General features: G+C 39.1%; 1 protein-coding gene across 1 annotated transcript; it reads right to left on the bottom strand.

The window, feature by feature from the left end:
• LOC137562123 (zinc finger protein 79-like) lies at positions 1 to 876 on the bottom strand. The gene has a single exon (XM_068273455.1). It carries the CDS (start codon positions 874 to 876, stop codon positions 1 to 3), a length of 876 nt encoding a protein of 291 aa, XP_068129556.1.
• Between the last annotated feature and the right edge of the window lie 12,814 nt (positions 877 to 13,690).

Genomic DNA, 13,690 nt, shown 5'->3' with positions numbered 1-13,690 from the left:
TTACAGGCTCACATCCACTCGCTCATGTATCTTCTGATGACTTCTCAGAGATGACTGTTGTGAGAAGCTTTTGCCACATTCTGAGCAGCTAAATGGCTTTTCTCCTGTGTGAGTTCTCTGATGCTGAGTAAGATTTACCTCATTTGTGAAGGATTTGTCACATTCTGTACATTTAAATGGTTTTTCTCCTGTGTGAGTTCTCTGATGCCGAGTAAGATGTCCCTCCCGTGTGAAGCATTTGTCACATTCCGTGCATTTATATGGTTTTTCTCCCGTGTGAGTTATCTGATGCTGAGTAAGATGTGCTTTCTGTGTGAAGCATTTGTCACATTCTGTACATGTATATGGCTTCTCTCCTGTGTGAATCCGGATATGAATGTTGAAGATTTTTTGAGTGCTGAAGTACTTCTCACATTCAGAGCAAGAAAACGGCTTCTCTCCAGTGTGAATCCTCTGGTGAGCTATGAGGTTTGATTCACTGGTAAAACATTTCTGGCATTCAGAGCAGGAAAATGGCTTCTCTCCTGTATGAATCTTCTGGTGTTGTATAAGGTTTGACATTTGAGTAAAAGATTTGTCACATTCTGAACACAAATAATTCCTCTTTCCAGTATGAATCATCTGGTGAGCTATGAGGTGTGATTTCACAGTAAAGCATTTTTGACATTCAGAGCAGGAAAAAGGTTTCTCTCCAGTATGAATCCTCTGATGTTTTTTCAAGTTTGATTTCAAATTAAAACATTTCTCACATTCAGGACAAGAAAATGGCCTCTCCCCGGTGTGACTCCTCTGGTGTCTAATAAGATGTGATAGACATGAGAAGCTTTTCCCACACTCTGAGCACTGATGCGGCTTGTCTCCTCTGTGACTCATCATGTGCTGCTGGAGATCCACTTTGTTGTCAGATATTTTTAGAGTTGAGCAGGAATTCAGCTTTTTATCGCACCTGCAATTAAATAATTATATGTTATTTTTACACTATTATGAGAAGTTCTGACAGTATAGTAAGATATATATATTTGATACATTCTATAGAATGCCTGACCATATTAGGCAAAGTACGAAATGTCTGTTTTTGTTACGTACTTTGTCTCTCTCCTCTCCTGTTATGTCTGCAGCTCTCTTTCTCTTCCTTACTTTAGTTTTTCAGTGGTGCTCTCTTGTCTGTGCCTCTGCTTTGCTTTGTCAGCCTCACCAATGGCTGGTCTCTTCTTTAGTCTCTGCCTCTATTTTCTCACAAAAATCATGCTTATTTCTTGCTGCAGTAGAGCATTGTATCATGACTCTAAACTTATTTTTTGCTGCATCATGACTTTTCAGGCTCCTCCCCCTCACTAGCCTTGAGGCAGGAAACACACTTGACTGTTTTCGTGCGCGTTTTCTGCACAGAAAAACTGAGAACTCATGTTAATCAATGGGCTAGTTCACACTTAATATGTTGTTCGCATGCAGAAAAAAAAAACTGACATTCTGCATGATGACTCCGCACATTTTGTCAGTTTTCTCTATCAATTACATCAGCTGCTATGAAAAAACGTGTGCGTTTTCCTGCATAGAAACACGCTTGGTGTGCAGAAAAGGTATGCAGAAAAACGCGCACAGAAAACTGAAAGACATGTGTGTTCCGTGCCTCAGCTGCCAAATCCAACTGCCAATTTTCCCCTACACATGTCCAACTTTTCTCTCCTCTTTCCTGCTCATGGGCTCCCCCTGGCAGCACCTGAAGGCTCCTTCACAGCAGCACTTTCCACAAACAGTAAATATCAACATGCATGCACCCATCATCACTAACCTCACTGGCAGCTTAGATATGCAGCTGTTACAGTCAAAGTGTGAAAAAAGCAGGCATTCTATACAGAACCCGGTATTCTACACTTTGTCTGAGCGATTTCAGGCATTCCATAGCATGCTTAGGCAACGTACGTAATGAAACAGACATTTCGTACTTTGCCTAATCGCTTCATGCATTCTATAGAATGCCTGATTTCGTACACTTTGCCTGTAATATATATATATATATAATACAAATGGAGAAGCGTGCAGAAGACCAAGGACACTGTGAAGAGAAGAGGAAGGCTCTATAGAACCCAGAGCCTTCCCTCTCCTTAGATAAGTATCTGTTGTTTTTTTTTTTTTACACTACAGATTCACATTAAAGGGGAACTGAAGTAAGAGGTATATGGAGGCTGCCATATTTATTTCCTTTTAACCAATACCAGTTGCCTGGCAGCCCTGCTGGTCTATTTCTCTGCAGTAGTATCTGAATAACACCAGAAACAAGCATGCAGCTAGTCTTGTCAGATCTGACATTAATGTCAGAAACACCTGATCTGCTGCATGCTTGTTCAGGGGCTATGGCTAATAGTATTAGTGGCAGAGGATCAGCAGGAGGGCCTGGCAACTGGCATTGCTTAGATGGAAATAAATATGGCAGCCTCCATATCCCTCTCACTTCAGTTGTCCTTTAAGTTATAAAGAAAAGTCTTCACAGCCTGAACACAAGAACAGATACAATATGATCTCATAATAGGATGACTTTTACACAGTAAAAACAAAACATGATTTAGATGTGTGCATTGAGGCCCTGTCCACAGTGCTTAGTTGTGTTGCATAAGAATTCACCATTTCCGATCGGTAATCGTAATTTTTGATCAGAAATTGGAAAACGGAATTCCGATTTACCGCAACTAAGTCATTTTAGTCCAATCACAGAACTCAGAAGCAAAACTCAAAAATCGGAAAAATGGAAAATGAAAAATTGGGAAAAAAAAGGAAATTGAAAAATGGAAAATGAGAAATTGGAAAAAAATAAATAAAAAGACGGAACATTTGAAATTTGGAAAAAAGGAAATCAGAAATTGGCATTGGTGGAAAGCAGCATTTCCGCAGAATCAGAAATGGGCATTGCCCACCATCCCTACCCATATAGTTCCATGGGGCTGGTCACAGTACTGCATTGTGACTGATCGCATTATTCTAACTTGCTGCATGCAGGCTTTGTGTTATAGTCTATGGCCAGTCTCCATTGCAGTTCACACTGATTATAATGCATTATTACGCATGTGTTATTCTAATGGCTTTTGTAAATCTAGCCTAAAGGAACAATTTAGTCTAAAATCAACAACACAACAGACATAAAAGACACACTGACAATTCCTTTCCACAGAAATAATCAATTCTAACATTTGTAAAGATAAAGAAACTAAATAGAAAGATGACTAACGTTTTCATTATACTCATGGTATATTTGGAAAGTTCCAACATATTTCACATTAGTGGATGCATCACAAATCTATATACAGGAAACAAAACTTTGTGTATATGTGGCTTCTGCTCACTAGATTGTAAGTGCATTCTTTGAGCGCATGTACAGTGCACATATACAGTGCTATAAAATATTTTGGAACTAAATAAATAATAATAATAATAAAAAAAATGCTGATGTATACAGTGGGAGTATGGAGGGGACCTAGAGGATGCTGAGGTTCAGATCTCTCTAATAATATGCACTAATGAGTAAGCTGTCAAGGCAGATAGATCTTTTTTGTTTTCTCATAGCCTACTCCTGGAGCAGCACCAGTGGCAAGACACGATATTACCTCTTATTCTCTACATCCTTTTATTCTCCTGATAATACATACTATAAGGGAATCCTGATCAAGTGTACACCTTACATGTTGTCAGGAAGGAATTTTTTCATTGTAAGGTTAATTGGTCCAAGCTTGTACAGGTTTTTACCTTCTCCTGGATCAACTGGGATATTTATTTATTATTTATTGTATTTATAAAGCGCCAACATATTATGCAGCGCTGTGCAAGAGATATGTGCAAGTTCAGTGATTTTTTTTTTCCCCCGATTGAACTTGATGGACAGATGTCTTTTTTTTCCAACCAAACTAATGTTGTATGTGTGCACATGCATATAAAATGTTACAGTTTTTCATAAATGTGGTCTATTAAAACAGCAAGTGCGTGCACAACACATCACACATCTATGGACCTGCTCTATCTAATATCAATTGTATCCTAGAATCCTCCAGAAGCAAGTGAAAGAAAAAGATAGAGAGAGAGAGGTCTGGACCCGCTATGTAGTGTAGTGCACAAGTCAATATGAAACAAAGGTATCATAAAAAGTGGGGTACTCACAAAATCAGGCTAGAGTGCCCAAACAAACAAGCACTTTCGGGTAAGTCATAAATGACCACCTAAAGATAAATTCACCACTGGGGTGGTATTTTTTAGGACAAGGAGAAGGCAACAGAAGAGGATGATAAAAGGTTTAAAAACAGTAACAAAAAAAGGTATTTATCTAGTTATTTTTAATGATAGACTGATGCTAATCAGTAAAATACAGAGATGTATTTATATACCTGACAGACATACTATCTTCACTGTTTCAGTGATGTCTTCCCTATTTCTAAGGTCAATAAAAAGTGTATGGAAACAAGTCAGTAGAGAGTAGGAGCATCTGTCCCAGCCTTGCAGACTTGTCTGCTGACACTTTTTTATTGACATTAGTAATCAGGACAACAACTGTGAAATGGATCATCTAGCGTGCCATGTGCATGAATAAACTTCTATTTCACTGATTGGTGTCCCTCATTTGAGGTAAGTTTATCTCTTTCTTTTAAACTGTTTTAACATTTAAACATTCTTTTAGAGCACCTCCTCCCTACCCTAAAGTACCTAATATCAAACTCATAAATATAACTTATATTTCCTTTAAAAACATTAAACAAATAAAAACACCACAACAAAAAGAGAACAAAATGCAATTAGAACAAGATTGCAGCTAAGGAAATCAGAAAGGACATAGTTACCTTGCAGGACGTAGTATTGGACTCCTTATTCCTGTTGTCTCTCTGTGATCTTTCTACCTGAGTGACTGATGTTTGGCCCATCTTATAGTCACATCTCCTCCATTCACTAGTAGGAGGTGGATTGTGATTGGCTAAAAAGGGTTCATTGTTATCAACAAAGGGTTTATTTACAGTAGTATTAAAGGACAGTTTCTAGACCTCTTTATATCAACCCAACCCAACCAGACAGGTGATAACTTCATTAGCATTCCACAAAAGAAACTAAAGGGAAATGAATGGAGCTGATCCAAGCTGGAGATTCTTCACTAGCATAACAATAGATGTAATTACAATGCACAGGTCTGTAGAGGATGGGCAGTTTCTCTGATATCCACATGTGGAATAATATGTTTAGTTCTAAATTCACAGATTTGGAAAATCACTTTCCCCAAAATATTATCTTACTAAAAATCCTACATGAATATGTGTATCTTAAATGATATCTTTATTTTTATTCACTTTCTAAAAGAAATATAAAAAACAGTTATTAGTTCTCATACATTCATCTTAGAAGAGAATTGCTGCTGATGGGGCACTGGATTGTAAGAACCAGACTGATGTGGATAAAACTACAAATGCAAGTGATATACAATGCATGTTGTATTGCCTGGAATATCCATGCAGCTTTTTTTAAGGTTATTCTTGCATTTGAATCCATTTTTACTCCATAGTACTATATGAAGTGTCATTATGCAGTAGTTAGATAACTTATCAGGCTATAAAACTGCTCTTTTTTAATAATTAATTAAGATTCAGAATAGTAAATCATACAAGTCTTAAAAAACCTAGATTTAACCACTGGAGCAATAAAATGTACACTTTTTTCAGGCACCTTTTTTTGCATCTTGCAAGGGTAGAAAACAATTAGATTATACATTCGCAATGTAGTAATATTTGAAAATACAAATGTATAAACTGTGAGAAAGGGAGGGAGAGAGAGAGAGGGGAAATAGGGAAAGAGATGGGGAGGGTGGGAGAGAGAGAGCGAGAGAGAGAGAGAGAGAGAGAGGCGGGGTGAGAGCGAGAGAGTGAGGAAAAGAGAGAGGGAGAGAGAGAGAATAGGATCCTGAAAATGTCTTTCTTTTAGGTATTATAAGAAGCAAGTTTGTTATATGAAAGAATTCTAAGATAAAAAAAGTATAGTATAAAAAAACATTGATTGTCAAACTCTGCTGCCAGTCTACACGTAATTATGTGTGCAGAAGGTCTGTTGATTTGGGATTTTTTTTTTAAGACAGAGACTTGCAACAACTCACGGCAGCATTTAGCATCAATTGAAATAAGGCTGAGAAGAAAACCACACTCTGTGGGAAATACCTGAAATCAATTGCATTTCTATGTAGTTTTGTAGATCCTCACCTAACTAAAAACAAACAATGCAAATTAGATTAAAAGTCCAGGGGGAACTTGATCATGCATGTCTGAGACAAAATATTGGCAGGTTTTTAGAAATCCATGCAGAACGGTCTCAGACATCTTAAGAAATCACTAGATAGTGCAGTTTCCTTCTTAACTGTGGTAAAATAGGAGGAGTTAGGAAGGGTTCTTAGACAATGCAGTGTGTGAGAGAGATTGCTGTTGCTGAGGTAACCAATACATCTGCTGTATTGCATCAATACCCAGCACTGGAATGGTTAAGCACAGAACAGCTCCATAGGACACCTGGCAGCAGGGAGGAGGAGCAATTCACAAATCATGTCAAGTTTACATTGCTGCACAAGCTGTAGAACTGCTATTAAGCACTTCTTAATGTGTGGCCGTTTAGGGATGCATTTGCACCATTCTTAACTGTAGTGCTGTTCTAGAAATTCATGCTAAACTGCCACTGTTAAGTAGGATTTAGGAATCTTCTTATTATCATGCAGAACTGCCCCCCTGCTGATTAGAAAAGAAAAAAACTATCGGAAATGCTTTGATAAATCCACCCCCTGTTGACAAAAGAATACACATCATGGTGTTTACAGACTCTGTAGTACTGAATGATGCACTCATTTGTGATCTGCATCAATAAAATATACAATAGACACTTAAAGGGAGACTCATCTTTTGTTAAGAATTGCTCTGTATTTTTAGTTTGGCTCTATGTATTGAAATACATTTTGTTGAAAAACCCAAAGTGGTCGAGTTTGGATCCATATATTGAGGACACTTATTGTTTCAGCTTAATTGATGTTTTTTATTTTTCTTTATTTGCATACTATGTTGTAACGGAAAATGGTAGGCTGGAGAAGTTTCAAAGTTTAACACCAATCAACTGATTGGTCCAGGTGTGGAAAATAGGTAAAAATACAGATGTTTAATAGCTAACTTTCCTCAGACCTCATGGATCCACAATCTTTTGGCAACATTTTTTGTGAATTGCTTTAAAATCAGGGACCACAATTAGAGGTTATTAGCAAAGCCCCCATATATCCTAGAATCACCAAATTTGCTAGGAAAGTTAGAGAGAGCAGTTGGAAAAAAGGAACAGTAAAAAAAATCAAAAAGACCTTGTAGTTTTTGAGAAAATAAAATTGAAAGTGGAACTAGAAAAAAAATGTTGGTTTTTTTTAAGGCTGCTTTCACAGTGGGACGTTAAAATCCCACATTACAGCAGCCTGTAACGCAGCCCAACTCACAGTAATGAAAAATCAATGTGCTGTTCAGAGTGCACACGTTGCGTTACATTGTAACTCTATACGTTGAATGAAAGTGCAGCATGCTGTGCGTTATACTGGGTTTTAGCTGTGTTAAACTGCTTGCACTTGCTCAGTGACTAGCCACATGGCTAGATAATATTCACTGCACTGTGGTGAGGTAACCTGGACTCCTAGTGTTGTCCGGATCATGAATAAATCCTTCATTTGATCCGGATCTTTTTTGTGAGTCGAATCATCCGGGTCATCACAATGAACGATTCGGTTCACAGTGGATGTCTGTCTGGAAGAAACAAGAACATACAGAATGTACAGTGCAGGGAAAGTCGTGTCCAGCTAGTCATTTCACCCCCAGTCTGCTTCCCTAGTAAAATGATTCAAATGATTCGGTTCAAAGACCAGGATCTTTTCAATGATCTGATTCGAAGCATCAGAATCCTTGAAAAGATCCGGACTTCCCATCACTATCCTGGAGCGGCTGTTCTATCAGTATAGATAGAACAAAAACAGCACACCAGGAGCTGCATAACGCGGCTCAATCTGACGTCCAACTTCAACACCACCATGTGTTGCGTTAGGGGCACGTTATGCGACCTTAACATCCCCTAAAATGCAACATCTTGGTGTGAAAGAGGCCTAAATGTGGTAAAATAGCAGAATTTGTAGCCAGTTAAAAGGGATCGATGAACCTGTTTATGGGATGTGGGACTGGCAGCAAAGTGGACTACCCAGAAGACAGTCACACAAACACGAGCTGAAACATACAAACTACAAGATGCAGATGGTATACTTGAAGCGTGATTTTTCTAAAAAAAAAAAAACATTTAGAAAATGGAAACTAACGTGATGTACTTTGCAGCTTGATGATGATATGCATGCCTGTCAAAAAGCTGACATAAAACAGTGAAAACATAAGGCCATGGAATTGGGACCTGAGAATGAGACAGCAATGCTAAATGACAGCTCAGAGCACTAGCTGTAGTCTGGGCAGACAAAGCAGCAGGGTACCGCATTGCTAGCAGGCGTCATCACTGGATGATATCATGAAATAATTCCATTCATAAAGCTGTCTAGAAGTGTTGGAAATATTAGGCCCAAGGATGGAGGACCTGAGTTGCAGTGTGTGTCTGTGTGTGTGTGTGTGTGTGTGTGGGGGGGGGGGGGTGAGCAAGAACAGTTGCAGTGTGGCTTTAGTGCCAGCTATCACCAGGGGAACTATTATTGTCATTGTTAAAAATATATGTGTATATCAATTAGTATAAATATCCAGAAATTTTTGTTAAAAAAGATTAAATTCCAACAGATTACTTGTGTAGTGGAGTGATCAAAGGGCGTCTTGGACAGTGGGTCTTCTGTCCCTGAAGAAAAGCAGTTGCAGGAAAGCACTTTCAGCCAGAGGTGTATCAAGGCTGTATAGCGCCCATGGCAAACACTGAGTTTGCGCCCCCCCCCCCCCAGCACTACCGCATCCCCATGTCATCACCTCTGCATCTTGCGTCTCCTGGTACTCGATGCCTCTGGTCAAATGCAGGAAGTGACTGATGACGTCACTTCCGCATGTGACGTGACGGGTGAACAGTGTGCGTACTCTGTCTCTCCTCTTGCCGCTAATCTAAAGTCTGATAGCAGGGACAGAGAAACAGCAGGGGGGGGGGGCACGGGAGACCAGAGGCATCGAGCACCAAGGCAGGAGGCACAAGATTGCGGAGGTGGCCGGCAGCATGGCCCCCATGGGAGGGAGGGGGGCGCAGGGGACCAGAGGCATCTAGAACGGGCGGCACAAGATGCGGAGGTGGTGGGCAGCATGGGGGCAGGCATTAGCCATGCCTGCACCTCTTTAGATCCACCACTGCTTTCAGCACTGCCTGGCAAGGTGGATGTTTGAGGGATTCCTAGTGGCGTGTCTTAAGCACATTCTCCTTTCTGTGTGGACTTGCTGGGAGAGTGGCAGAAATGGAGTAGGAGGCAGAAGGGGAGTGGTGAGGACCATGCCCATTTACCCTCAACCCAACCTTGGTGAAGGTATGAGGTGCTTTAATGTGTGCTGCTTACGAGTGTTTACAGAACCATGGTAGATAAACTAATGCTGGGAATATGCAATGAGGGGTTTTTTTCGCGGATTTACTTTCCAATCAATTTTCTGATAGTTTTTCCGATTGATTTTCCAATCAATTTCAATTCACTTTTGTGAGAAAATAGATCAGAAAAACTATCAAAATCAGATCAAACCTGTCGAAAATTATCTATCCAGCCATCTATCTGCTGAAAAAACTCATGGTGTATTCGCAGCATGTTGGTCATTTTACAATGCTCCACTTATTGTGAAAGGCAGCAAAGGCCTCTCATCCTATCTGTGTATGTATGTGAGATGTGGGAGGAAACTGGAGTACTGCAACTGGGGAAACTTATGCAAACACAGGGACAACATACACAAAGGGATGGCAGAAACGTTTGCCAGATGAACAGTTCCTGACGAATAATGACTGCACATTTTACAGCAAATTTTCATGGTAAAAGTTTGTGTTCATATTTAACATTGAAGTCAAAGGTTGCCAACTTTAGTGCTTAATAGTAAAGACCACAAACATTCTAGAATTACCAAAACCAAATTTGCAGGGTATGTTATGGAGAACTGTGGGAACAAAAGCAAAAAACAACTTTCAAAAAGACCTTGCAGTTTTTGAGAATATCGATTTTGAATATTTCAAAGAAAAAATGTTTTTTAAAGTCAGCAAAGTGACATTCTGCAGCATAACTCAGAATGTCATTGCTCTGGGGCTTGCCATACTTAGTATAGCAAGTCCAGGGCTGGGAATGGGATCAATGCATGTGGTACTGTCCATCCATCAACAGGGCAGGGATTCTCCGTCATTCATCGGGTATCAAGAGGATATGGCACTGGATCATTTCTGAGGATACTGTCATACGAATAATGAAAGGTAAGTATTTATGGTTAATTAAGATCATTAACCACTTCACCATTCAGTCGTTTTTCACCTTATGCATCCAAGCAATTTTCACCTCCCATTCATTCGCCAATAACTTTATCACTAATTATCACAATGAATTGATCTATATCTTGTTTTTCCGCCACTAATTAGGCTTTCTTTGAGTGGTACATTTTGCTAAGAATTATTTTTTCTAAATGCATTGTAAAGGGAATAATATGAAAAAAAATGAAAAAAATATAATTATTTCTCAGTTTTCATCCATTTTAGCTTTAAAATAATACATGTTACCATAGTTAAAATCCACATATGTTTTGGTTATTTTATTACACCATTTAAAATGTGTCCCTATTACAATGTATGGCACCAATATTTCACTATTTACAAGCTTATAATTTAAAAAATAATAGTAATATACCCTCTTCACATGCATATTAAAAAAGTTCAGACCCTTAGATAACTATTTTTTTAATTGCATTTTTATTAAAAAAAATATTTATGTATTTTTTGGAGTGTGGAGGGTGAACAGTTAATTTTAAATGTAATAAATTGTATTTATTTAAAAAAAATGTATGTAGATGTAGTTTTACTATTTGTCCACAAGATGGCCACAGTCAAAATGTTTGTTTTTAGCCTTGTAAGCAAGCACTCTCGCTTACAGGATGTGAAGGGAGGACGGGAAACTTTTTTTCCTTTAGAAAGATCACGGCTTCTGGAAGAAGCCATCGGTTTTTCTAATGGTGACTTAGATCAATGAAGGGAACTGTGTTCCCATTTATTGATCTCCGGGCAAATGGAGCACACAGCAGCATAGTAGCAGCCTTTTGGATGTAGCAGCTATGTCCAAAAGGTGAAAATGGTTAAAGGACTTTTTTGTGGTTACCTTTTTATTTCATTTTAAGTCTTTGTGGAAATTAGTGTGGGAAATATTTTTGTGATAAAGGAAACCTTGTCAAGCATGAGAGAACTCACACTGGTGAGCAACCACCTTCATGTGCTGAGTGTGGGAAATGTTTTGTACAGCATTTCCCACACTCAGCTCATGGATAGGGCCTCTCACCAGTGTTTGATCTATCAGGTGTGACAAGGTCTGAGTTCTGGTCAAAACATTTCCCACACTCAGAACATGGATAGGGCTTTTTACCACTGTGATATTTCTTATGTATGACAAGGTTTTATTTGGCCCATAAACATTTCCCACCCTCAGAACATGAACAGGACTTCTCGCCAGTGTGAGATCTCTCGTGTATGACAAAGTTTTGTTTATGACTAAAACATTACCCACACTTAGTGCATGGATAGGGCTTCTCACCAGTGCGTGACTTTTCATGTGTGACAAGAACTGATTTCTGTGCAAATCATTTCCCCCACTCAGCACTTGAATAGTGATTCTCACCAGTGTGAGAGGGATAGTTCACACTCTGAATGCAAATTGAAACAAAGCATTCCCACACTCAGCTCATGGATAGGGCCTCTCACCAGGGTGTGATCTCTCATGTGTGACAAGGTCTGATTTCTGGGTAAAACATTTCCCACACTCAGAAAATGAATAGGGCTTTTCCCCAGTGTTAGACTTCTTATGCATGACAAGGTTTGATTTGCTCCCAAAACATTTCCCACTCTCAGAACATGAATTGGGCTTCTCACTAGTGTGAGATTTTTTATGTATTATAAGGATTTCTTCCTGACCAAAACATTTCCCACACTCAGCACATGAATAGGGCCTCTCACCAGTGTGTGAGGGTTAGTTCACACTCTGAACACAAATCACGATTTCAAACACGATTGCTATTTTTCACTGCAATTTTGCTGTAATGTGCATTGTGATTCCTATTCAACAGACTGTGACTCACATTGCAATCATCCCCCAAAGCGCTGCATGCAGCATGTTTGTGATTTATGCAAATCGCAAATACTGCAGTGAGAATGATCCCATAGGGATACATTAGCAACAAGTGTGAACCGGCCCTGACCTCTCATATGTGACAAGAATTGATTTCTGTACAAAATATTTCCCACACTCACCACATGAATAGTGCTTCTCACCAGTACGAGACGTCTCATGTCTGACCATCAGTGATTTATGCCCAAGACATTTCCCACACTCAGAACATGAATAGGGTGTATTCCCAGTGTGAAAGCCCCCATGTGAAACAAGCTCTGATTTGTGAGCAAAACATTTTCCACACTCAGCACATAAAAAAGGGCTTCTCAGTAGTGTGAGATCTCTCATGTGTAACAAGTTGGGATTTCTGTGCAAAACATTTCCCACACTCAGTACACGAATATGGTTTCTCACCAGTATGAGTTCTCTCATGTTTGACAAGGTTTCCTTTATCGTCAAAATATTTCTCACACTCTGAACATTTTCACAAAGACTTAAAACAAAGTAAAAAGGCAACCATAAAAAGTCCTTTAATGATCTTAATTAACCATAACTTTCCTTTCATTATTCACTTGACAGCATCCTCAGAAATGATCCAGTGACATAACATCTTGATACCCGATGAATTGACGGAGATGCATTGATCCTTGCCTTGATGACAGACAGGGCCACACACGTTTATCCCATTCCCAGCCCTGGACTTGCTATACTAAGTATGGCAAGCCCCATAGCAATGACATTCTGAATGCTGCTGCAAAATGTTGTTTTGCTGACTTTAAAAACATTTTTGTTTCTTTTGAAGTATTCAAAATCGATATTCTCAAAAATTACAAGATCTTTTTGAAAAAAAAAATATTTTTTTCCCTCTTGTTCCCAGAGTACTCCTTAGCAAACCCTGCAAATTTGGTGAATCAAGCATCTATGGGGGCTTTGGTATTAATCACTAAAATCGGAATAACATGATCCGTTACAAAGCAGTTCTGTGAACAGCCTCATAGAATTGTATGGGCAGTGAGCTGACATGCAGAGATATTCTGGAATGCAACTGAGCACTGTGAACTAGCCATCAGGCAGCAAAATAAAAGAAACTAAAACAGCCTTGTTGTTAATGTGTTTTGCACTGTATATACACATGTTTATCTCATCATGTCACATGCCACCTCGGGTACCCTTTAAATTCTGCATGCTAGGCATGCTGGGAGATATTGCCTGTGACATAAAATGGTGCTTATTAGGATCATACTAATCTATGCAAGAGAGTCAAAATGGAAACAGGGTTCCCTAGCCCTACATTGGCCTCAATTCACTAAGCAGTTTAGACTAGTCTACTGATGGTTTTTAGTCTACTGATGGTTTGGTGTA

The sequence above is a fragment of the Hyperolius riggenbachi genome, chromosome 3, assembly GCF_040937935.1.
Source record: "Hyperolius riggenbachi isolate aHypRig1 chromosome 3, aHypRig1.pri, whole genome shotgun sequence".
NCBI lineage: Eukaryota > Metazoa > Chordata > Amphibia > Anura > Hyperoliidae > Hyperolius > Hyperolius riggenbachi.
Note: the sequence above shows the minus strand (reverse complement) of the source record. Positions and strands in the feature narration are given on the sequence as shown.